We start from the raw sequence: 23,674 nt of genomic DNA, 5'->3' as shown, positions 1-23,674 counted from the left end.
CTGCGCTCTGATTGGCCGGCGCGGCGCGGCACGAGCTGCGGCACCTGCTCCCGCAGCGCCGGGAGCGGCGGCGGCGCTGTGCGCGTGCGCGGCCGGGGATGCGCCGGGACGAGCGGCCGGGCCCGGCTCCGGCTCCCGCCGCCGGTAACTGCCCGCCGCGGGCCGGGCAGCGCCGGGACCGCCCCCGGTAACCACCGCCGGTAACCACCGCCCGTGATCGCCGCTAACCGCCCGCCGCGGGCCGCGCAGCGCCGCCGGGACCGCCGCCGGTGAACGCCCGCCGTGGGAGGAGCGGCGTCGCGGTGCTTGGTAACCAGGCCGGGAGAAGCGGCGGCCGCCCGGCCCCGCGGGAGGTGCGTGTGGATCCCGTGAGGCGAGGGCAGGCGGCGGTGGCCGCCCCGCTCCGCCCCGGCGCTCCCTCGCCTCACGGGCGGTGTTGGCTGCCGAGGGTGGGATGGGGGAATGGGGGGAAGGAGCCGCGGGAGAGGCGCTGGGAGCTCGGGCCCTTCCTCGCCCCAGGCCCGGCAGGAGCAGCGCGGCCTCGCTCTCCCTTCGAGGTACCCAAAAAGCGCCTTCGTGCTGGCTGCTTGCAGAGCACCGCCTGGCCGTTTGACCCAAACCTCTGGTTTTTTAAAATAAGGTCTTATTGAAGGTTTTTAGTCGAGCTCGCTGTAGCAGCAAAATGTCCCCAGGCACTTGCAGGAGTGCGGCATTGCGGCTGGAATAATTGCTGAATTTCGCATTCGGCATCCATTCCAGCATCTTAACATCTCAGGTTAAGGGAGGGAGTACGGTTTTCATACCCAATAAAGGAAAAATTTGAAGTTGCATAAGAATTCTTGCGTGCTTTTCGTGGAGCAGTTAAGGCTGGATGTTGTCTTATGTCAGGTTGATGCCAATGTAGCAGAATGGGGGAGGAATAAAGCAGCTCATGGTTATGGGTGGAAGAAGAGGTGTGTGAAAAAAATGCACTCTTCGTGGGCCTGGATGGAATTGATATTTGGCCCTATGAAAAGCCTGTGTGTTGATACTGGACACAGAAGCTTTGGACTTCGGAGTGAGAATGGCTCTCTTATTCCCTTTCTGCTCAAGAATCCAGAACTCTGAGAGTTACATGGGAAAGGCATGAGCATATTCAAAGTTTAAAAAAAAACCCTGGATTGTCTTGGAAAACCCCAAGGACTGAGACTAGGCAGCCTGTAGTGATGCTCACCTGTCCTTATGGGGAAAAAAATCTAACATCCAGTCAGAATGTGTTCAGCTTGTGCTGTTGTCCTTTATAAATACTATTCTGTGTCTCAGAAAAAGCAGCTTGTTACTTTGAGTGCAATACTCTGCTGGTGTTGCAGCACTGCTGCTGGTCCCTAGAGCATGCTTTGCAATGGTATTGCTGGCTTAAATGATGTGTAGCAGTGCTGTGGTTACCCGTGGTAAAAAGGGACCAAGCTATGGAAAACGTATGCTTAAAGTTACAGGTCTGAACTTAGATACATTTACAAGACTGCTAGAAAATATGTTTGGGGTTTTGTGAGAGCTGTAGACTTCTAATTTGCTTTGTTCTGCTGAGGAAATTTTAACAGCAGGAATCCTTTCGGCTTATTTTCATTGCCACCTTGAAAATAGAGTAAGAAAAGTTTCTCATAGGTCTTCATGTGTTAATTAGGAAAATTCAGTAGGTTTTAAAGATAATTAAATGTGTAGTGTGAAGTTCTGTGTTGAGACCAGAAACTCATTGCCTTATCTGGAAGATTTATTTTATATTCTGAGGATGTAGTGTGGCAGAGTTCACAAAAATGAAAGATGTCATGGGTTGGTTAAAACTAACTTTGCCTGGCAACTGTAATTGGTCTTGATAACATATTTCAGCATTTCTGGAATTATTTTTAAAATGTATCAAAAGGTCAAAGTCTAAAATGTGCCTTCTCTTCTTGAAGGAAGAAGTTAGAGATATAATTGAAAGCTGAAGGAAATTAGGAAAGTCATAGGTAGAATCAGGGAGTAATGATAAGATTCAGTGGGAACAAAGTGAAAGCATCAGAAATTTTGGAAGGAAGCTGTTTGGAAAGGGGAGCATTAGTGTGACTTCATGGATGCCCTTGTTTGTGTATGGAACAAAAGTGAATGGGGCTAACCACAGTAAAAGTGCAGCTCTGTAAGTGAAAAGCATTTTGGATCATACACAAACACACCTGAAATGGACTGCAACAGAAAGTTGTGCCTCCTCTGCTTGAGGAGAAGCAGAGACCATCCGCATGACAAACTAGCTAGCTGTAAAAATGCAAGTCTGATACCTGGTTAATGTATGACACTTCAGCTAGGAGCTAAGGAGTCTGGAATGTATTGATGTGGAATTCTTTGACTTCTTGTCCTAATATGATGATTAAGGAACAGGAAAATGGGGTTGGTAAAACTGATACTTGTCAGTCAAGGGTGTTCAAAAATACACTGTAAGATTAAATGTTCACCTGTGATAAACTCAATTACTTTTAAATCTTCAGGGCAAGATTATTTTAAGTTCTAGAACTGCTAAGAAGGTCTATGAATTAACAATATCTAGTTTTTAACTAAAATTTTTAACAAAAGTCAAATACAAAACACTAGTAAAATTTGCAGATAACTATTGAAATGTATCACCCAAAAAAGAGGGAACCACAGACTCACCATTTTCTGGCAAGGTTGTAAAGTCCCACAAAGAGTGGTAGGGATTGTAGATTGTAGTGGGGGAGAAAAAAAGAATGGTAATATGATTAATGTAGTTTTGTGGAAGATAGGTATTAGTTCCAAAAAAAAAAAAAAAAGACTTGTGATTATTTCTTAGTATTGACATAGTGCTAGTGTGTGAAACAATTCTTTATGATAATCCTGTGTTTTGGCTCTAAATATAATCAGAGCAGTTAATATTAAATTAATAGATCTTAAAAGGAATAAAGCCCTGATACTATTTGATCTCTGTGTGTTCTTTGATAAAACTTGCAGGTGTAAAAAATGAATTACTAAATAATTACTGGTGCAGTTACAGTGTTTGAATTGCTTAGCAAATTTGATAGAGCCAGGAAGAAAGAGACTCACACTTTCAATACAAGATAGTATCTATAATTGCTGTGATATTTAGAGTTGTAGTGGTAAACAATTAAATCTCCAAGGAGTGCTGATGTAACTGAGAGGGTGGCTGCTTTCTCAGGTGCAAAATGCACCTTAGCACCAGAGCATTTAGTATAACTAGCAGTGGAACAAGTAATGCAAGGCTTGAAAATGTCTTATGGTAGCAAAATAAATACCAGCATTGATTTAAACTTACTGTGAATAAAAAATTAGTAAGAACCACGTGATAAATACCTGTGCAGAGGTGTCTAGAATCTGTCTTCCTTCTGTGTCCAAATTCAGACAGAAATAATTTCAGAAAAAAGCATTTTTTGCAAGACCTTTGATGGGACTTGCATGGGCATTTTTGACACTGCACTTTATTAAACCACTGGATGCTCAAACATAAAATTGGATTTGTATGTCTTACAGATGTGAAGAAAAAATACTGGGTAGCAATCTTTTTCACAGCAGATGAGATTGAGAGGCTGGGGCAGTTGTCTGCTATGGACATTCATACTTACACAGATTAAAGATTTTCAGCTTAAACTCTTGCTCTACCTAACTTAAACTTCAAAATTACTGGATAGTAATTTTGAAACAGAAAATATTTTCTGAAATACTTTTCACTTACAGCTGGAGCCAATATACACTCTGCACTCAACTAAATGTAGCCATTGGAAGTAGGGGCAAATACAAATGCATTTCTGGCAGTGGATAATAATACATTCTATAAATCTATAGTTTTATTTTTCCTAATGAAAGGGATGTTACTTATTGCTGCATTGTAGAAACTGATTCAGTTTAATTACTTGTTCAGATGGTTTACAGATGAGAAAAATGAAAGCAGTCTTGCTTAGTTCTTAAAAAAGTATATGTATTGCAGTCAGACTCTTGCTGGATGTGGAAAGGTAAAGGAACAGGCTACAGGCACTTCCATAGGAAAAACAGGAGGGAAAAGAGAGTCCAAGTCAGGGCTCAGTAATAAAAAATAAATAAAAAATGCAAATTAAGCTAATAGTATAGTGACCACACTTTCTGATAGTTATTTCTCATTATTTTAATGGGGTTTTTTCCTCTTTTAGATCAAGTCTAGGATAATATTGAAATAGTATTGATAATATCCTTGAAATTATATTTAAAATCTAAAGCTTTCAATTCTTCAGATAACCAAGATGCACTTCCAGTGGGACTGGCTGTGCTTGGGTGTCCTGATAATGAGCTCAGTGACTGCAGGAATGGAAAATGAAGAAAATCTGGATGCAGATGTTGAAGTGGAGAATTTTGACAAGCAGTCCCAAGAAGCTGATGTTGACAGAGATAAATCTTCTATAGAGGTAAGATTACAGAAGTCTTTAGTTCAAGCTGGTTAAATACAAGATGCATAGTTGTAACTAGAACAAGTTAATCTGCATTTGACAATGGAGTGGGTCTCAAATTTAACAGTCTGAGGAGTTTTTCACTGCTATATTTGACACACAGGACAAACCTAATGAGTGAATCTCTGACACCCAAATGTAAAATCTGCTTGTGCTCACTGTTGGAGGAATGCACACAAGCTGTTGAAATGTGGATGGGGGAGAAGGGGTTTTATGCTGCTAGGTATTTCTAATGAACAAAATCTGTTGGTCTGCCTGGGTGGGTTACTTCTGGATATATGAGAGTGCATTTCAAATGAAAAATTGTAATTTATGTTGGGACATGTTTCTGTACATATCTCTTAGGTTGCATACCAGACTCCAAAGCCAACTGGGGAAGTGTATTTTACAGAAAGTTTTGATGAGGGATTGTCTAGGTAAGTTTATACCTTAAAATGATACGATTTTATTTTCACCAGTTTAACTTAGAGTGGCACGACTTATTTTGTATTAATTTTTCTGCTACTGTCTTCATAAAAATGATGTTTATGGGGATTAGACTTGAGAAGGCTATTAATGCTTGCTCCAAATACATCATAATGTTAAGATGGACACTTAACATTCAGATATATTACTTTTTTGTGTGTATTTTAAGGAAGCTTTAATAAACTCTGGATTTGTGGACATTAAGAAAAGTAATATAAAGAGTTAGCCGGTTTGGTTTAACTAGCTGAGAGGTGAAGTGCCATTACATTTCAGTAGCAAACTCTTTCTTTTCACATGATGTTAAGTTTGTGTCAATTCTAAATGTTAAGTGCAAAAGCAGCACCTGTGATGACAGAAAAAAGATATTAAATAGAAGAGGTGATAATGGTTGTTAAAAAACCAACCAAACCACTGAAAACTGATTAACAGATTCAAAGATTTAATGGGGGTACTTGAATGATATAATTTATCCAAGTTTCTAGCTTTTTTGAGATGTTCAAAGATTAGTTTGTCTTCCTACTAAATCTGATGTTCAAAGTTTTGGCTACAATGCTTGGGGATTTTTGGTCTAGCTCTGCATAATTTACATAAAATTAAGGAGTATGGAAGAAAGATTTGAGAAAGTAAACAGCATGCTGCCTTCCTTCCCTTAAGCATGGAAAAGAGTACATATAAATTGGCTAGGTAAGAATAGAAAAGCTTTTTGAGAATGCACCTTGAAAATCTTTCACATGACTTGCAGAGATGTTCTATATCCTCACTGGTCTCCTGGTAGGCCAAGGGTCTAGTTTGCTATTTATGCTGTGAAGCTTTTCCACCGTCTCTGTTAACAGTGGACAAATGTGACTGCAATTCAAGCAGAAGAGATGAAGTATTCATCCCTGAATCACTCCATGCAGAGGACAGTTCAGAATGAATGAAAACATTTCTTTCCAGAATAAATTATTAGAATGTATTCTTATGGTTGATACAATAAAGGCTGTTGACAAAATAGTCTTGTACATGGCTCCAGATAGAACCACTGTATGTCCAGATGAGAGTGGACTGCCCTTTTCTTTGGTTTTTTTTTTTCATTTCCAAATGAACACTTTGTGTGGGGACTGTGCATATCTTTTGGTAACCTTAATGACATAGCCAGGTTTGCCTGGCTCATAGAATAGAGGGCATCAGGAGTGTGTTTGCCCTGTTGGATCTCCTGTGTGCAGTACATTTGGAGTCTTGCATTTGTGATTTAGCATTCCCTTTTGTCCTCTGCTATGCATTTGTACTGTTACTGTCAGATAAAGTTAAGATTCCTTTGGCTGATTTATTTTTCTTTTCTTATAATTTTAAACTTGAAACTTGAAATTTTCTGTGCATTTTTTAACATTATATGCATATTACCTTCTGCCAAACTGAACTTGGATATAAAACTGAAGTTTATTCAGAATTAAATAATTTTGGAATTTAATTACTTTAGACTTCTAATTCTCTAGTCATTTGAATTTTTAGGAAATATCTTGAAATGCTTTATTAGACTACTCTCCTTTAATTTTTCTTTGCATGTTCTTTGAACTACATGCTGTTCCATAATGTTGACTCAAAATCAGTATTAGATTCACAGCCTAGAAGCAAAAGCTGTTTTTCCTTTGTTTGTTGAATAACACAGCTTTGCATAGCTAGATCAATGACCAGAACAATTTTTGTTTTAGGTGGGTGTTGTCTGTAACTCTGAAAGAAGATACAGATGATAACGTTGCTAAATATGATGGTAAGCAGTTACAAAGTTTACCTCCACTACTTAGCTGGTGATGTTCTGTTGCTTTTTGAGAAATAGCTACTATTTCTTTGAGAAATAACACAGAGCTTTGAATATCCATATGTATAGGTCAAAAATGTTAGTGCTAGTATGACTCATCCTGAAACTGAGATGTCAAATGTTGTTCATTGGGTATATTAGTGTGAAGATAACTATTTTTTGTCATTCCAACAATGTATTGCCATGGATGATACCAGAATACCCTTTGGCATCTGAGTATTTAATACTCTTTGTTTATGAGTATTGTTTCTTTAGAACCATCTTCTCTGAAATCATGTAAGAGAGATTTACTTCAATTTCAGCTGTAAAACAGTTTCCTAAAGCATTGTGTTCCATTTTGCTCCATTTGTCCTACTACTGATTCATGGACTGGTCTCTTGGTGTAGCCTCTAAAACAAGAAAATTAAAGCTGCATGATGTTTTTTTAAAATACTTTTTCAGATTGGCTGTGCTTGAATGTAGGGCTCTTCAGTGGCTCTCATACAGTTTAGTCTTTTTGTAGCCAAAAACAAATTTGGAAAGCAATAATGAAAACGTTGTACTCATGGTTTAATCATTGCTGTTTGCACTTGTGATTTCCTAGTCTAGAATTGACTACTTAGAATTTTGGCAGATTAGTGATCTGCAGTGGTAACTTTGCCATCTGAGTTTATTTCATTCAAGAGGGAGTGGGGAGAAGAGAAAAAGTTTCTGCTGCAACAGAAAAGTTTTTGTTACTGTTATTATGTCAAATGAAATGAATTATGTTCATAGAAAGTGGTAAGCAAGCATAACTTGCAGAATTTTGGTGTACAGAACAGAGTAGAACTGATGGTTCTAAATTTAGTGGTTACCAAAACTAATTGGCAGAATTAAGAAGTTGCAGAGGAGATAGCCACACAGGTGAGATGCTTATGAGAAATGAAGTCTCTGTGATTACTTGTCTTCATGTTACATAAAGTTGTCTTTAATGTCAGAAGTTATATTGAGCTCAGAAATTCAACATTTAATAAAGTCTGTGATAAAGACAAATTTTTAACTACTTTCCAATTCTTTTTTCCAGTCTTCTTGTTTTGCCTTGCCTTATTGTTTGGCCTTAGTTTTCAGAAAGTAACACTATTCAAGAGGATGGAATTTTCCTCCTTCCTGTCTATTAGGCTAGAAGAAACTAGGAATTTGTTTTGACTTGCATATCTCCCCTTCCTTAACAACTTTGACTAATCACACTTCAGCTGAATAAAAGTAAATCACTTTGTAAAAGTAATTTATGAACCTTCTCTAAATTGCATGCTGAGGACTTCCTGATATTTTCTTCCTTTTTACATTGAAACATGTATTCTTCAAGATTACAGAGGATTGTAAATGTAGGGGGTTTTGTACCATAAAAAACCCAGTGAATCTGCTCCTGTTAATCTCTGAGGAAATGTAACTTCCTTTTTGGAAGAAATTGTTTTCTTTGGATATTGGGCACATGTGTTTTCAACTGTATTTATCCCAAACTGGGAGATTGTATAAGTGTAAAATCTTCTATTTTCAAAGTTGTAGGCTTGCTTTGGACCAAATTTGATATTTCTTGAAAAGACTTTAGGGAGGAGGAGGGAACTTCATCTACCCTGTGATTAGAATTGACTCAAGAAATTCTAATTCTGTGTAAGCAGAAAATAAGTAATGATGAACGTCTTCAGCTTTACACTGTGCTTTGTTACTAATATTTTTTATGTGATGATGGTAGAAGTAAATATAAAACCTGGAGAAATATTTTGTTCCTCTAGCCATTGTAGGATACCACGATCTGAAAGATACAGATTTACAGTATTAAAGTTTATTTACAGACTTTTGTAAATTTGACAACAAGAAATACCATCTTTGAATACCATTAGATGCCAGCATTTCTTCCTGCTTTGGCAACTAGTCTTTATTTGTTGCTAACTCTTTGCTTTCAACAAGGTGATTTCAACTGTGATTTCTTTACTTGAGACTACATTTTTTCAAAGCCCTTGTGTGTGTGTGTTTTAGGAAGATGGGAAGTAGAAGAGCTGAAAGAGAACGCAATGCCTGGAGACAAAGGATTAGTGTTAAAATCAGTGGCAAAGTATCATGCAATATCAGCAATGCTAACAAAAGCATTTGTGTTTGATGATAAACCTTTGATTGTTCAGTAAGTAATCCTTTAGAATTTCACTTGTTTATTAGTAAGTTAAAACACTTTGATTACATAGAAATGTTTTGACAGCAGTGGGTACTAATAGTCAGTGTTAAAGTATTTGTAATTAGAACTGCAGATTAGCAGTTAATTTGTATTTTTCTGATAGTTGGAATGTTTTTATCACTTTCTCTTTGCCCAGGTACGAAGTGAATTTTCAAAAAGGCATTGACTGTGGTGGTGCATATATTAAACTCCTCTCCAGTAGCAATGACTTGAATCTGGTATGTCCTCTTGCTTAATATTTGCTGTCAGTTGGTCATTTCAGGAACAGCTTGGTTCTCTGTGGGTGGTGTCTGATGTCCAGGACAGAGGACTTGTGTATGTTTAGCATGACTTTCTGTATGAATAGAAGCCATAGGATCTTAACTCATAAGTTGTGAAACAATTTTTTTGAACAGCACATGCATGTTTCTGTGTATTCCAAATACAGAAAACATGAATAGTTAAAAATACTGGCATGACTCTGTAATGTAACATACTCTGAAGGACAATAACTATATCTGTTATTTTCAGGGTTGTTTGTTGGTGTTACTTAGAGGAAAAAGGTGTTGATAAAATACTGGATATTAATATCCTGGGGTTTAGCTTTATTGGAAAATAAAATTGTTATGAAGAACAGTAACTAGTTCTCTTCCATTTTTTAGTGTAATGTTTGTAGAGGGAGAGAGACACTTTGGTGGTTTGATTTGTGACAGGCATTCCTAAACTTAAGGATAAAATCTAAATATATAAATATATTCATCTTCCTTGAAGAGACTGAGTTAGTCCCTTCCCTGAGAACAGAGACACCCAGCAACTCCAGAGAACTGTTAAGTTCCTTTGATTTCCCCTGCCACTTCTCATTTACCATTTAGAAATAGGTAACTGTGCTCTATACCAAGAAAAAGTACCAAAAGTGATGAAATAAAATGTCCAGTATATCACATGCTCAGCTTTCTTGCTTCTACAGGAATACTTTTTTGACAAAACACCTTACACTATTATGTTTGGACCAGATAAATGTGGAGAAGATTACAAGCTGCACTTTATCTTCAGACATAAGAATCCTAAAACTGGAGAATATGATGAAAAACATGCAGAACGTCCTGATGTAGACCTAAAAAAATTCTATTTGGACAAGAAGACACATCTATATACTCTTGGTATTGTTGAATTTTTAAAAGTGGAATTCCAGTTCTTAAATTGAAATGTAGAGATTAAAAATGTGGCTTTGTCTGCTGAAGCTTTGTAATTGAGCCTTTGTAATAGCTTGTTAATTCTGAGTGGTGGCTGCTTAATGATTTGGGTTAAATGTTTAATGACTGGGCTTAACTACAGGACATAAAAGTACCTTTCAGATGCTACTGCTTAATATTCAAATACAGGAAAAAACATATCAGCCCTGACTAGCCTTTACTAATAAATACCTTCAGTAATTATTATAATAAAACTATTTTAACTGGGAAAGATACTAAAATGTACAACTGCCCAATATTCTGGGAAGGTGTCAGAATTCAGAGGAATTCAGTTAAATCTGTAGCATGCCACACACCACTCTTTTCTACATGCTAAGGGTTCTCACCAGCACCTGCATCTGAAGCAGTGTGTGTGAATGGATAGGTCAGCACAGACTCTGGTTTTTAATTCATGTGACAACTCTTCTTGTACCAGTGAACTGTACAGAGAAGTGAAAGTTTAAGTTTTACCCCCTTTTTCTAACTTCTGAGGAAAAATAGCAGAGAATGGGCTCATCTGTGGCATGCTGCAAATCCAGCCAAAGTGATTGTACCTATGGACTTCCACTGAATAATAATAACAGTATGCATGTTCCCATGGGAAAATTTAGTGATTTCTAAAATAGTTTGCTGTAGTATGGCACAGCAAACTTACACTTCTAGATAATAGGAATTTCGTAATAGAGGAATGCATGCATTCCTGTATTTGAATTGTTTGTTAGAAATTATGAATCAAGGTGCTTAAACTTGGATTGCATTTATTCTGTTACAATTGTTCAAACAGACTCCATAGAGCTATGTGGTTCCAGTGCATTTATTAGCTCTTTGTATTTTATCTGAAGGTGATATGGGGGCTTCGTTTTTGCATTTATGGCTATTTTAATACTGTTGAAAGTTTCAGGCTGGAAGGCCATCATTAGATATTATCAAACTGTTACAAGACTGCTACTCTGGTTTTCTTAATCTGTCTTTGGAAAACTGTCATAAAAGTGAAATAGCAATTACTTAGTAATCTTCATTATGTTAAATGGACAGTTGAATCTGCTGTTTAACCAGTGAGCACATTTATAAGTGCTATTAGAAATAGGTGTGGATACTGAGTCTGACACTCAGCTCTGTGACCTTGGCTTCTCAGTTACTCATACTTGCTAACATCCAGAAAATTCTCTTCAAATGTTTAAGCATTTGCAGTGTGGCACTTGAAGGAAATGGCTGTTAGAGGTTAGAACCCCATAGAAAATGCTGCTTTGATCCTTCCACTATGTTACTGATACAGTTCTTGTGTTCCCATATTTTCAAGTGTGAGATTGTAATTTAATAGCAGAAATGCCTTTTGGGACAGAGATTCTTTTTTCACTATGTGCTTTTGAAGTAAAAACATGGAACTTTGCCTAAGTGGTAGGTTTTTGAAAAATCTCTTAGGATATAAATGGATGTGTTTCAGCAGTTGATTTTTCTTCAAGTTTCATCTTTGGGGGCCTGATGCTGATCATACATCCCCTCAAGGGCAATGTTTTGTGTCCAGATCCAGTGCCTAAGGAGTCTCTTTCCTCTGCTAGTGAGGATCCTGTTTGCTGTTATTTGACTAAGTCTGTGCTTATTCTATATCTTTGGTTAACTGGATCTGTAAAATTAAATGGCTCCCTTATTTCTTCACTATAAATTTCTTCATTTTAGTGCTAAAACCAGATGATACATTTGAAATACTAATCGACCAAACAGTTGTCAGTAAAGGAAGTCTTCTTGAGAATATGATTCCTCCAGTAAATCCTCCCAAGGAAATAGAGGATCCTACTGATAAGAAGCCTGATGATTGGGATGAGAGACCAAAAATACCTGATCCAAATGCTGTCAAACCAGATGACTGGTAAGGGGAACATTTTTGTTTCTGCTGTGTCTTTTACATGCAGGTTATTTATTTGAAAGCTTTGACTGTTTTTATTTTGGGGTTTGCTAATGTCAATTGAAATACATTTCACTAAAAGCACTGAAGTTTGAAAACATAATTGAGGTGGGTATAAAGATTTGGTCGTGTTCTAAGGAGACAGATAAAATCATTATTTGCTGATTTTTATACCCTGAATGATTTCTAGTACTAACTAAAGTTGCTACACGTGAATAAAAAACGTTTTCTACCATATAGTCTCAATTTACAATGAATTTCTACTAATGTGTGAATTACTGTTCTTTTGGCAACTCAGGGAAGACCTGACTGACACCTACCTCTTGATACCAGCAATTTCTTGACTAAATAGTACTATAAAACAATGTAAATTTGGTCCAGATATTTATAAGCAGATAATTATATGTGTAGTGCTCATGATCAGTGAGTCTAATTCTGTTGTGGTTTTGAAAATTGTCCCTTTCATGTCAGTTGTAGTCTTGTGAACAGAACACTGGTCCAAAGTCAGTCTGCTGTATTTTCTAACATAAGTCTCTAATTGAAGGGATGAAAATGAACCTGCCAAAATAGAAGATCCTGATGCTGTTAAGCCTGAGGGGTGGCTTGATGATGAACCACAGTATGTTCCAGACCCTAATGCAAAAAAACCAAAGGACTGGTAGGTGCAGGTTGTTAATGTTTTTTTAGATAAGACTCTTTTCTGTGGCAGATTGTTAGTTGTGGAAGTCAGTCCAAATCTCATTGTCTTTTGAGGTAGTAAGTTGGAATGTGTAAGCTATGGCCAAATATTTGTTGCTGTGGGGGATTGCTTTAAAAACATGAACTTGTCCTTGCCTCTTGTTTCTGATGATACATAAGTAAAACCCAAATATGAAGGTCCCCTTTGAAAGAATTTGCTACAATTTAAGTTGGTAACTTGACATCATAATGTAAGTCTCAAAGGGATCTCTAAACATCCTGGTAGAAGTCTTTAGAAGTCTTTGAAGCTGTCTGGAGAGGCAGGAATTAATTGAAGTCAGTCATGCTGTGCTAGTTATGAACATGTGGCTTTTAAGTAAAAAGATGTAGCACTCTTTAAAAAAGGTTAAAAATTTATACTGTTGGGTAAAGTTCTGTGAGTTGGTCAGAGTAATTTCAGACTGCCAGTGTTTGACACCTGGCTGATTTTAAAGTTGTTTGTAATGGTTTTTTTTTCTCTCTAGGGATGAAGAAATGGATGGGGAGTGGGAAGCCCCTCAGATCCCTAATGCAAAATGTGAGGCTGCACCTGGCTGTGGAGAGTGGGTGCGTCCCATGAAGAATAACCCAAAGTATAAAGGAAAATGGAGAGCACCTATGATAGATAATCCTAACTATCAGGTAATAGCCAAATTGTTGGTCATTGCTGAAAGATACACACTTCAGCAGTCAAAGTAGTATATTTACTTAGGTTTTTTTGCAGTATATTTATATTTTAGAATGAGTCTAAATACCGTCACTAATTTGTGATTTTTTTGCATTTAATTTGCTTTTTTTTTCTTGAATTATACTGGAAACAGTAATGCTTCCTGTATTAAAAAAAATCTTAGCTGTTTAAAGTTGCCTTTTGTACAATTTTCACTGGTACCATTTATTTTAGTGTGGTCTTCAGAATTGTATTCTGAATTACATTAGGGTTTTAAATGTGAGTCTTTTGAATTAGGTTTTTTTTTAATATTAACAAATTAAGGCTTTCAGTAAGCAGATTGCCTTACTAGTTCAATTTGAGAGGAAGCATCAATTTTGGATAATTAAATTCCCTTCCTCCCTCTAGCTATAAGAGATGTAATCAGCAGGATATTAAAGAGAGTTACTTTGTATTAGTTATGGTTGGGGAGTACTTGAATCTGATTTCTCTGAGGGTAAGATCCTAAGCAAGTTTGCAAACAAAATTTGGCTCTAATTTGCACGGGCATCATACAACTAAATTTTCCTTCCCTAAGATTTTCTCTAACACTTCTGGTAAGAGTCAGTTATTACTCAGTAAAGAAGAAAAAATTATTTAGGAGGTCTGCCCTAAGCCATAAAATTGAGAACCCTCTATCAAAATCCTACAAGCTATTTCCAGTTCTGTTTTAGATAGGTTAAACTCTACTGCTTGTCTTTTTAAATAAGTTGTTCTTATTTTGAAATCTCACTCAAAAGTTGTTCTTTGAGCTACAGTTAATGTGATTACATTTGTTTCCATTGATAGGGAATCTGGAGCCCTCGGAAAATACCAAACCCAGACTATTTTGAAGATCCTCACCCATTCAAGATGACCACTGTCAGTGCTATTGGTTTAGAACTCTGGTCTATGACATCTGATATCTACTTTGATAACTTCATCATATGCTCTGAAAAAGAAGTGGCAGATCGCTGGGCAGCAGATAGCTGGGGCTTGAAGAAATTGGTAGCAAGTGCTAATGAGGTATAAACTTCACTGTGTTCTTGCTAATAGAAAGTAGTGAGGAAGCTGTGGTGTTGGAAGAATTTTCTGTCAATGCTGACAGAGTATTAATTTGTCTGCAGTTAATAATTTTGCTGAGTAACTCTGATACATACTTGGTTTTCTGTCTTGTAGTTTGGCTTTTTGCCTTTCCCAGATGAATATTTTCCTGAGGTTAAAAGGGTACTGCATTTTACTTAAATACCTAGTGAGAAATTGACTTCCTGTGAAGCCTTCTGCTGTTCACATTTCTATTAGCAATTCAGTACCTGACAGCAAGTGAAAGAATGAAGGCTGAGTTATTACACCCAAAGACTTCCCCTCCAGCCCCTCACCCCCTATTTTCCCTTGTGGCTATATCCATTACATATATTCTTTAGATGCTTCCCTCCCATGAGGAATGAATAGTCCAGTGTGTGTTTCGGTTTAATAATTTTGGGCCTTTGGCTGCTTAGGTGTGTGTTATGCAGTACTGACAACATTGCATCCATGTTTATAGAGCTGCATCTGTTCTGGTTCTATGTGTGCATCCACGTTTTGTTTGTGTACTGCCCTTTGACAGCCTTCCTCTCTCTTTCCCTATGCTGTGGGATGGCTCTGCCCTGCCATACGGGATCGTGGGCCCCTCTAGTGGCTGCTTGCACTTCTGCTTCTGTTTAACAGCGCTCTGTTCTCTTTGATTAAAGGCAGCAGCTGGCTGCAGTTGTGGGGGAGAAACCATGGGTTGGTGCCAAATGTGGCCAATTCCTCACAGCTGCCATTTGTTTGAGTGAGCAAGTAGCAACAGCACATCTGTCCATGCCAGCAGGAAAGCTGTCTCTTCACACAACCTTGCCCTTTTCCAAAATGTTTGGGTTTGTCTGAACCTGTATCCGTACCTGTACACACCATGGCAAAAATAGTCCTTTGGTCCCCTTGTTCCAGTGTGCCTCTCAAACTTCCTTAGTTCCTGATGAACCTCTTCATCCTTCATCAGAGAGATGGCCCTGACTACTGTATAAGTCTTATTTAAGTGTTGAGAGGGGTATAAATGCAATTCTTTTAATTTTTTTATTTTTTTAAATACAGCCTGGTATGTTTAGTCAATTGGTGACTGCTGCAGAAGAACACCCGTGGCTCTGGGTTCTTTACATCTTGACTTTAGCTCTCCCTGTTGGTCTAACTGTGTTGTTCTGCTGGCCAGGAAAGGTTAGTGAAATTTATTCTATTTTTATTTGGTTTAATTCTTATTACTTTATTTGGAAACTCTTGAGCATCTGTGCAATGATGCCATTGGTATTACTTAACTTACAGTGCCTGTTTAGTTCTTAATTGGAGTTGAAATATAAATAGATTTTTAATTTCTTGTAGAAATCAGATGAATGTATTGCCTTCAAAAAGCCTGATATATCCAAGCAAATTACAAAGGGAGAACTAAAAGAGGAGGCGGAGGAGTTCGAAGATGATGAACTCGAAGAGGAAAAAGAAAATGAAGCTCCTGATGAAGATGGTAAGATGAGTAAGTGTGTCAGTTTGCAGTTTGGTTAAAGACATGAATAGAACTAGTTCATGGGTTGCATTGCCAATAATGACAACCCGCTATCTCAGACTATGTGAAGTGTGCCTTGCTCTGAGCCTTTTTTCCTCTTAGATAAATTCTGGTGAGTGGCATCCCATGGCTAATAGCTCTGATAAATACAAGCAGAAAGTATATCTGTGCAAGAAATGAACATGCTTCTTATGTTTATAGACAGTAATGCATATGTTATCCCTTCTAAATATTTAATATATTAAACACATTTCAATTATTCAGCTATAAGGACCTGAAGTAGTTAAAGTCACTTTATTCTTTAAAGTGTGTCTGGAATAGCTTTAAGTCTCTAACATAAATCCACTTGCCCCTCTCTGGGAGAGTTATGCTGTTCTGTTGGTCACTGATTTGAGTTACTCTTGTTAAAACTTGAAAATACAGTAGGCTTGAAATCCTGAAGTCTCCAGTTTCCTTTATGTTGCTTTTTAGCAACATATTGCATACCTTCAGAGGTGTGTCCTACTGCCCAGGGGAGAAAATAATATCTCAGGTTGAGCTGTACTTCAGCAACCAAGGATAAAATCATCCCATGTTACTGTATCAGAGATTACTGGGTACTAGTCAGCTATAGTTTTGAGGTGCTGTTAGCATTTCCCTGTGTCTGTGTAATGAATAAAAACCAAAGCACCTAACAATGCATTATCTTGACTTTGAGAAAATTTGTAGTTTGAGAACTGTGCAAAATTCTGCCTCTTATTTCACTCTTCCTTGTTGAGAACAAAGAGTGCCGAGGGACTGGCATGGATAATTAGAGACATAGAAGACATTAATGTTTTGTGGGGTTTTTGTCTTGGTACTCACATCACTTTGTATTACTGACTGAAACTTGGTGGGTTTTGTGTGTCTTTGCACCATGTTCCATGAGTGTTGATGGCTTCTGTGTGTACAACTTAAAAGCTTACTCAGCATCAGCAGTTCCCCAGCCAGTACTGACAGAATTGAGTACATATTTGGCACAGTGCTTGCCACACCAAACTTAGTCCATCTGCCTTGCTACTGCAGAGCCTTACCAAGGCGTTTAATTATTCTGGTTATGCTACATACATTCTTTGGCTTAAATTGTAAATATGTGATTTCAATGTTGTATCTTCTTACATTTTCCTTTTGATCTTACTCTGCCTTTTTCTCCTGAATTACAGAATTGATGCAGATCATAAATAGTTTGTACCTAATGTGCTGCTGTTGCAAGGCTGCCATTCCTCAATTCCAATATTCTTCTGTTAAGTCAGTCAGTTAATTTATTTAATAACAACACCTCACTTAATGAATAATACATTAAAATGTGTGTTTCAATGTTAGAAATAAGGCCCGGGCAATTGCAGAGGAACATTGTTCAGCTCCCACAGCTTTCTTAAATTGTACTTGGAACAGCTGTTCATGGTGTTGCAAAGGTAGGTTCTATTTTAGACCTTTACTTTTAGTTACTAAACAGAACACAGAGTAAAACTAACCTAGCTAGCTTTTCTATGACTATTGCAGGGTTTTCAAATAACTTCTAGGCTTCAGAGGGAAGGATTACACTTTGCTGTCATATGGCTTCATGGTTTCTTGCTTTAAGAAGAATTGCTTAGCTTCTCTTAGCTTCCTGCCACCTTCTACACTTGCAGGTTGAAATCTTCCCTTTTTTTCCTAAAGCTCTTTTGCCTCTTTGTATCTGTAAGCATTAGAGAATTTGTCTTCTGCCTCCTTTTCCTGGTTCTTTTTGCTGCAGAGAGAAGAGAAATGGAGGAGACAAAAACAGAGCTTATAAAGGATAATACAATGAAGATGGGAAGGGAGGCTCTTGTTTCAGGTACTGGGAAAGGGAAGCAATTTGGGCCAGGACTTGCAAGTGGGTGTCTCCTATCTGTTTTCTTCCCTCTGCTTCCTTGTTGATGGTAGAATTTCAAGCTGGTGGATGCCAGGTTCCATCAAGTGCAGATGCAAATTTTCTCTGGGATTTCTCCTTATGGTATCTGCCATAAATATTTTCTACTCGTATCTTTGTCTCCTCATGATTTTTATAGTTCCTTCTTAGTCATTACCTCCTCCTCTGTTTTTTTTTTGGAGTTGAAAGCAATGGGGTTTTGAGCTGTGGAATACTGAGTGACTTGAAATCCACATTGTAAAAAGAAAGTGCAGCACAAGAGCAAATTTTAGAAACACTTGGTGATTTCTTTAATACCAGTGAGTGTGTTAAAGACAGTGAGTTGCTGGCAGAGTACTTCTTGAAGGGCATTGTCCATGGGATTTACTGTTTTATTTTGTTCTGTGTTAATTTTTGTGGCATTGTCTATTTGTCTGTTTTGTCTCCTTGCTTTCCTTGGCCTCTAGAAAGATATTGCAGGAAGTAAAAGAGTGTTGACACAAAATGGCATTTCAGAGGCACAGTCTGAACCTTATTTGTCAAGTTCTACCTTTATTTATATGAACTAATGCTTCAATTAAATTTAAAATAATAATTTTAAATAATGTAGTTGTCTACTTCTGGGTTCTAAAACTTCTGATGTCTGAAGTGTTTTTTCTTTGGGGTTTTTTCCCCTCTATTGAATGGAGGAGCTGGATTTGCATAATTTATAATTGACAATCTCTTTATTAGAATATGACCAAAGGTTTTGTGCATTTCTGCCAAGCTCTTTATTAAGGGCTTATTTTTAGGACAGAGATCTTTGATCTTCATTATTTGGTCAGATTTCTCCTTTTGATAATAGAAATAGAGGCATAGTAGACAGGAATCAGGTATATTGACAGATGACAAAACTAACTTTTTACTTCATAACAATTAGTGAAGCTCTGTTTGGCTCAATTTATAGCTATACTGCAGCCAAAGTTCTTGGTATTTCTACAGAAGTTTCAAATACTTTAACAAATTAGGTATTTCTAGATTTTCATCACCAAGAATCAGGAGAGTCTTGCCTGATATGTGACTACATTCTAAATTTGCCTGGATGCTTCTTTTTTTTCAGTTTAACTCAGAAGCAACAGTAAGAATTTGGTGTGGATACAGATTTTTGATACTTGTTTTTGGTTTTTTCTTATATTTTTCACACCTAAGCTGTGCTTACAAGATGCAGGTGTGACCTGTCAAAGACAGAATTGAGCACTACTTCACTGCTGTTTTTAAATAAGCCACTGGCAGACTGTTAAGTTTCAAAATGCTGATGAATATCCTTTCTGTCAGATTTCAGATTTGTTTACTCTTGGTAGAAAGTATTGTGCAGGGTACTAGTAGTGCAAGCTGGACATACTTTGAGTGAACTAGTCTCTGACTAGTTTCTGCATTGCAAAAATGCAGAAGGATGGAAGTAAGGAGCTGCTTATGCCTCAATCAAAACACTTTGTCAGAAGAATTCCCTGCTGAAAAGGAAAGTACCCTTAGGATGTAGGTGTCTCCCATGCTGGATGATTGATAACTGCAATACTGTACTTCCCCATCTAAATCAGAATTTAGTCAGATTTGGGATGCCTGAGTTCATTTTGGACTCTGCTCTCAAAACTGTCCAATACAATAGCTAGTTTTAAAGTAAAGTAAATCAAGTCTAAGTCAGTAACAAGGCTAAAGACAGCATGGGCTATTATGAAAAGAGGCAAAGTTGGAGCTGTTAAAATTGGTTATTAAATCTGGCAGTTACTAATTCCTTCTACTAATTCATGAGAATTCTACTCTCTGTATCACAGAGGTATTTTTATGGGTTATTCTAAACAAGCAGTTCATTCTAGGGCTGAAATTGGCTTTTTCCTTACTAGTATGTCTGGATATAGTGTATTTGTAATATAGTTCTGTTTACAAAGTAAAATTCACTTCTTCTGCAGAAGTTGAAGTTGAAGGTGATGAAGATATTTATGATGATGATGATGAAAATGAAGTTCCAGATGAAGAAGAAAATGAAGTTCTAGATGGAAGTCAAGATGATGGGTTCAATAAATCTGATTCAGAAGATGAGGTAAGTTCGCATTTTTCCCTGCTTTCTCCTTGCCATTGTCTGACATCAAGAAAAACAAGTGTTTTTCTTCTGTTGAGCCAGAAAACAAATCCTGAAGTAGAAATATGCTTTACTTTGAGTCTGACACCTCAAATGTTCTTTGTAAATACAGGGATAGTATAGAAGTAATCAGGCAGCTCCCTAAACATGAAATGTTTTTCCAGGAGTATAATTTTTAACAGATTATTAAATGAATTATTAAATGAAAACCTGGATGCTGCATCAGATTGGTCAGTTTTCCTTGTGTTTTTTCATTGATAGAACATGTGCTTCAAACTGAATAGCCTTTACCTGAGACCTAAAAAAACCTTAAGTTTTTCAATTACATTTTGTGGTTTTTTATTCCAAAATAAGGTTTTAAGCATAAATGACAATACTGTTTTTGAACACAGTATCTGCAGTTTCATTTTTCTTGTGCAGATATTCTACAAATTTATCTTTATAAAAATCATTGTAGAGTGGAATTTGTGCTTTTCTTGTCAACTATTCATTATGTAATTTCACATTGGGAAGGCTTTTCCTGTGCCTCCATAAGCCCATTGCTTTTAGACTGGGAACACCACCTCTGATTTAAGGACTGTTTGCTCGCTCTATTTGTAGCTCTCCAAAGGGAACAGTTAAAATGTTTTAAATGTTTCTTACTTCAGAAGTGGAAATAAAATTAGCAAAAGGTGAACTTTAAGGAAGTTGCTAAATTAAATTAATTTAAAAGTCATTGCTTTTAAACCAGCAAAGACATGGGCAAAACTAAATTTCTGCCATCAGTTTAGACATACTGTTCTCTTCTTTCTGAATATAGAAATGCAAAGTCTTCTACCCACTTTATTAATCATTAGATTAGTAGTGTGGAAAAAATGGCATGGCACTAAAGTGCTGCATTTAGTGATAAAATAACTAGGGAGTTCAGGAAGAGGAATAATGCATGCCAGTTTCAATAATTAAAATAGGTGTACAATTAATGCTGAATTTATTTTTTTTCCAGAAGAAAGAAGATGATGAAGGGATGGGAGATCTTCCGCTGAAATCAGTGCGCAAAAGAAGAGTACGGAAGGACTGAGTTATGTCCAGCTGGTGTTTGCAGGTCTAGAGACAGTGACAGGAACTTTTGTTGTGCCACTTCAGTGGGCCTGGCAAATTCCTGAGCTTTGATGGGAAAAGGGGGGGCTCATTGCTATTTAACCTCCTGTTTTAATTCTCTGACCTCTCTAACCATCCCAAACTTCCTCAGTTCCCTTTTTATAAGGATAAATGCTATCTGTGAAGAGTTAGGTGGTACTTCAAATTCAAAATAAAAGGGAAATTACAAGTTGACCAACTGATTTTTAGGTGAAGATTCTTAAGATTTGAAGTTTCTTAGAAATTAGTATTAGTTGGAGATAAACTTACTCTAAATATTTTTTTAAATGAATGCATTATAATACTTTTGTAGCTCTAGCACAAAACAAGCTGTTTACAGTTTCCAGCTTAAAGAAGATGGTAGTATAGATGTAGCATCTATAGCAGTTCCCATTGCTATGAGAAAAGGTATTTTTTTCTGTGCAGAGCTAAATGCAATAATTGTTTTTGTATGATGAATTTGTGCTAGCAACAATTTTTATTGTAAATTATTTATTTTAGTTGATCTTGTTACATGGGTGGTCACCTGTTCACTTTAGGCATTGGTTACAGTAATTTATTTTCAGGACATATTTTAAAATAGAATACAAGTGGTAATTGATGTGACTTGCTTTACTCTTGAATGCAGGTATCCAATCTGCAGAAGTCATATACAGATGATTTTTTTCAAACTTTTATAGTTCTCATGTTCCAAACCAGAGTGGTATAACCTGTTTATAGAATACTTGCTAAGTGTATATTGTCACCTAAAAATATTTATTAATTCTTGCTTAATATGAAATTTATTAATATAGATAAGAATTTTTGATGGATTAAGTTTTTTACTATGTGAGTAACTTGGGCATTCTCATAGTTTAAATAAACTGCTTATTGTAAAGAAACTTTGTTTCATTGAAGTTCAGCTGTATATTTAACAATAAAATTTTAGTCACCAGAAACCTCTTGCTGCTTGGCAGCTGCCTGCAGTAGTAGTAGAATGTGTAAATGCCAGCAAAAGTAGTCATACATTACAAACCAAGTAGAAATACATTAATTCACAAGGAATCTAACAGATTTTCTTGTGCCTGTCATAAAATTTGTCCGCTTTAAAAAGAAGTATTTTCACAGCAGATTCCATGGAAGTCTCTAAGAAATGAATGCTTAACCCTAATGAAGAAGCCAATGTTCTCAAGTGCTTGAAGTGTTCAAAAGTTAATTATATTTGCCTTTTACTTGGTGTGAATTACATGGAAATGGCTCTAGTTTTTTGTTTAATTTGGGGCTCTTTGTGTCTTTTAAAAATTAACTGCAAGTTCCCACCACTCTATTCAGAGTCTCCATGCAAAAGGTAAGAAGTGAAGGCTCCAGATTACTCTCAGCAATAGACAGAAGCTGTTACTACTGTAGTATCCTGCTGGCAGCAGTTACTGTGAGCTGTCAGGGAGAATTTCCTTTTAAATTCACCTTTATAATGAATTGTATCTGACTCTATAGAAGCCCTTTGGAATTGTTACAGCATTTGGGTGTCCTGGGGGTCTGGTTTGTTTGCTTAGGGGTTTGGAAGGGTTTTTTTGCTAATATGTGATAGTTATTCTAGTTACTGTAGTTTCTTTGATTTGATTTAGTTACTCCAGGGGTTGGTCACCCTGTGGGGGATGCTTATCTTCCCTTAGGGTTTTGAACTTAAACCCATAAAGTGTTGATTGATGCCCCATCAGCTTTGATCACCTAGAGATAGCATACATCCTTGTGCACATCAACTTACTTGGATCTAGATTTATGCTGGTAATTAGAGGAAAAATACCAGAGATGTTGAGGATTTGAGGCTCTGGAGGTAGAAAGCCAGGCAAAAGGGCAACCCCATGGTCATTGATACAATGGAACAGTGAGATTTCACCCACACTTCTGTGCACTGTCCATTTTTACCTGAACAGGTATTTCAGGAAGCATACTTCATCTTGCTATCATGGTTGCTTGAAAGAGCTTTAAAATTAACAAAATAATGATTTTCAGTTCCAGCATGTCTTGCTTTAAAACTGTCAGTCATGTTTGGAACTCTGTAAGTAAGACCTCCACAGCCTGCACTCCTGCTGCCTGTGTTGTAGCTTGGTAAAAAGAGCTCTTACTGAGCATGCCAGATCCCAGACTGAACACTTTTTATGTGCAGGGAAGGCCAAGTAGTACTGAGGCCCTTTTATTTAGTTACAGCTGAAGCTACTCTTCAGTTGACATCTGCATTCATGAAGGCACAATGAAGTAATAATTCTGGTTTCTGTCTAAGGTAAAGCTCACTAAAAATGTAGGAAAAAGTAACATTTTTAACTTGGCTTAATGGTCTCTGCCATGTGGAGAAGTGCAAGTTTTAGCTTTTTTACAACAGTGGATACAGTCTACCAATCCTTTTCCTTTTTACTTGAGCAAGAACAGAAAAACAGATGGAAGATTGATGGCTGAAAATAGCAAGTGAGTCAGGAACTGAAGCTTTGCTAAAACTAGATTCATTAACCCAGGTTTAATCTCAATTACATCTATTTTTTCAGACAGTACAGCTACATTGAAACCATTTAGATTATACT

The 23,674-nt window shown here is 37.2% G+C and overlaps 1 protein-coding gene across 7 annotated transcripts; it reads left to right on the top strand.

Annotated features, from left to right (window-relative positions):
• Positions 1-246: 246 nt before the first annotated feature.
• On the top strand, positions 247-22,373 carry CLGN (calmegin). Of its 7 annotated transcripts, none has more exons than XM_033059768.2 (16): positions 247-353; positions 4,248-4,418; positions 4,806-4,876; positions 6,617-6,675; positions 8,719-8,860; positions 9,048-9,129; positions 9,858-10,050; positions 11,800-11,989; positions 12,570-12,683; positions 13,228-13,384; positions 14,238-14,453; positions 15,540-15,659; positions 15,822-15,960; positions 17,753-17,833; positions 19,834-19,964; positions 20,986-22,373. In XM_033059768.2, exons 2-16 carry the CDS (start codon positions 4,257-4,259, stop codon positions 21,058-21,060), a joined length of 1,932 nt encoding a protein of 643 aa, XP_032915659.1. In that variant the 5' UTR covers positions 247-353; positions 4,248-4,256; the 3' UTR covers positions 21,061-22,373. The 7 variants fall into 7 exon arrangements, with proteins under 7 accessions (XP_032915659.1, XP_032915663.1, XP_032915658.1 ...); XM_033059772.2 differs by having other exon boundaries at positions 15,822-15,969; XM_033059767.2 differs by having other exon boundaries at positions 269-353; positions 15,822-15,969; positions 19,840-19,964.
• The last annotated feature ends 1,301 nt before the right edge of the window (positions 22,374-23,674 follow it).

The sequence above is a fragment of the Catharus ustulatus genome, chromosome 5, assembly GCF_009819885.2.
Source record: "Catharus ustulatus isolate bCatUst1 chromosome 5, bCatUst1.pri.v2, whole genome shotgun sequence".
Lineage (NCBI taxonomy): Eukaryota > Metazoa > Chordata > Aves > Passeriformes > Turdidae > Catharus > Catharus ustulatus.
This window is presented reverse-complemented; position numbering and strand designations above follow the sequence as displayed.

Excerpts from the sequence above, each read along its gene's own strand:
- CLGN (XM_033059772.2), top strand. The coding sequence starts at position 4,257 with ATGCACTTCCAGTGGGACTGGCTGTGCTTGGGTGTCCTGATAATGAGC. Across the intron at positions 4,419-4,805 it reads GAGATAAATCTTCTATAGAG|GTTGCATACCAGACTCCAAA; the intron begins GTAAGATTACAG and ends CATATCTCTTAG. Across the intron at positions 8,861-9,047 it reads GATAAACCTTTGATTGTTCA|GTACGAAGTGAATTTTCAAA; the intron begins GTAAGTAATCCT and ends CTCTTTGCCCAG.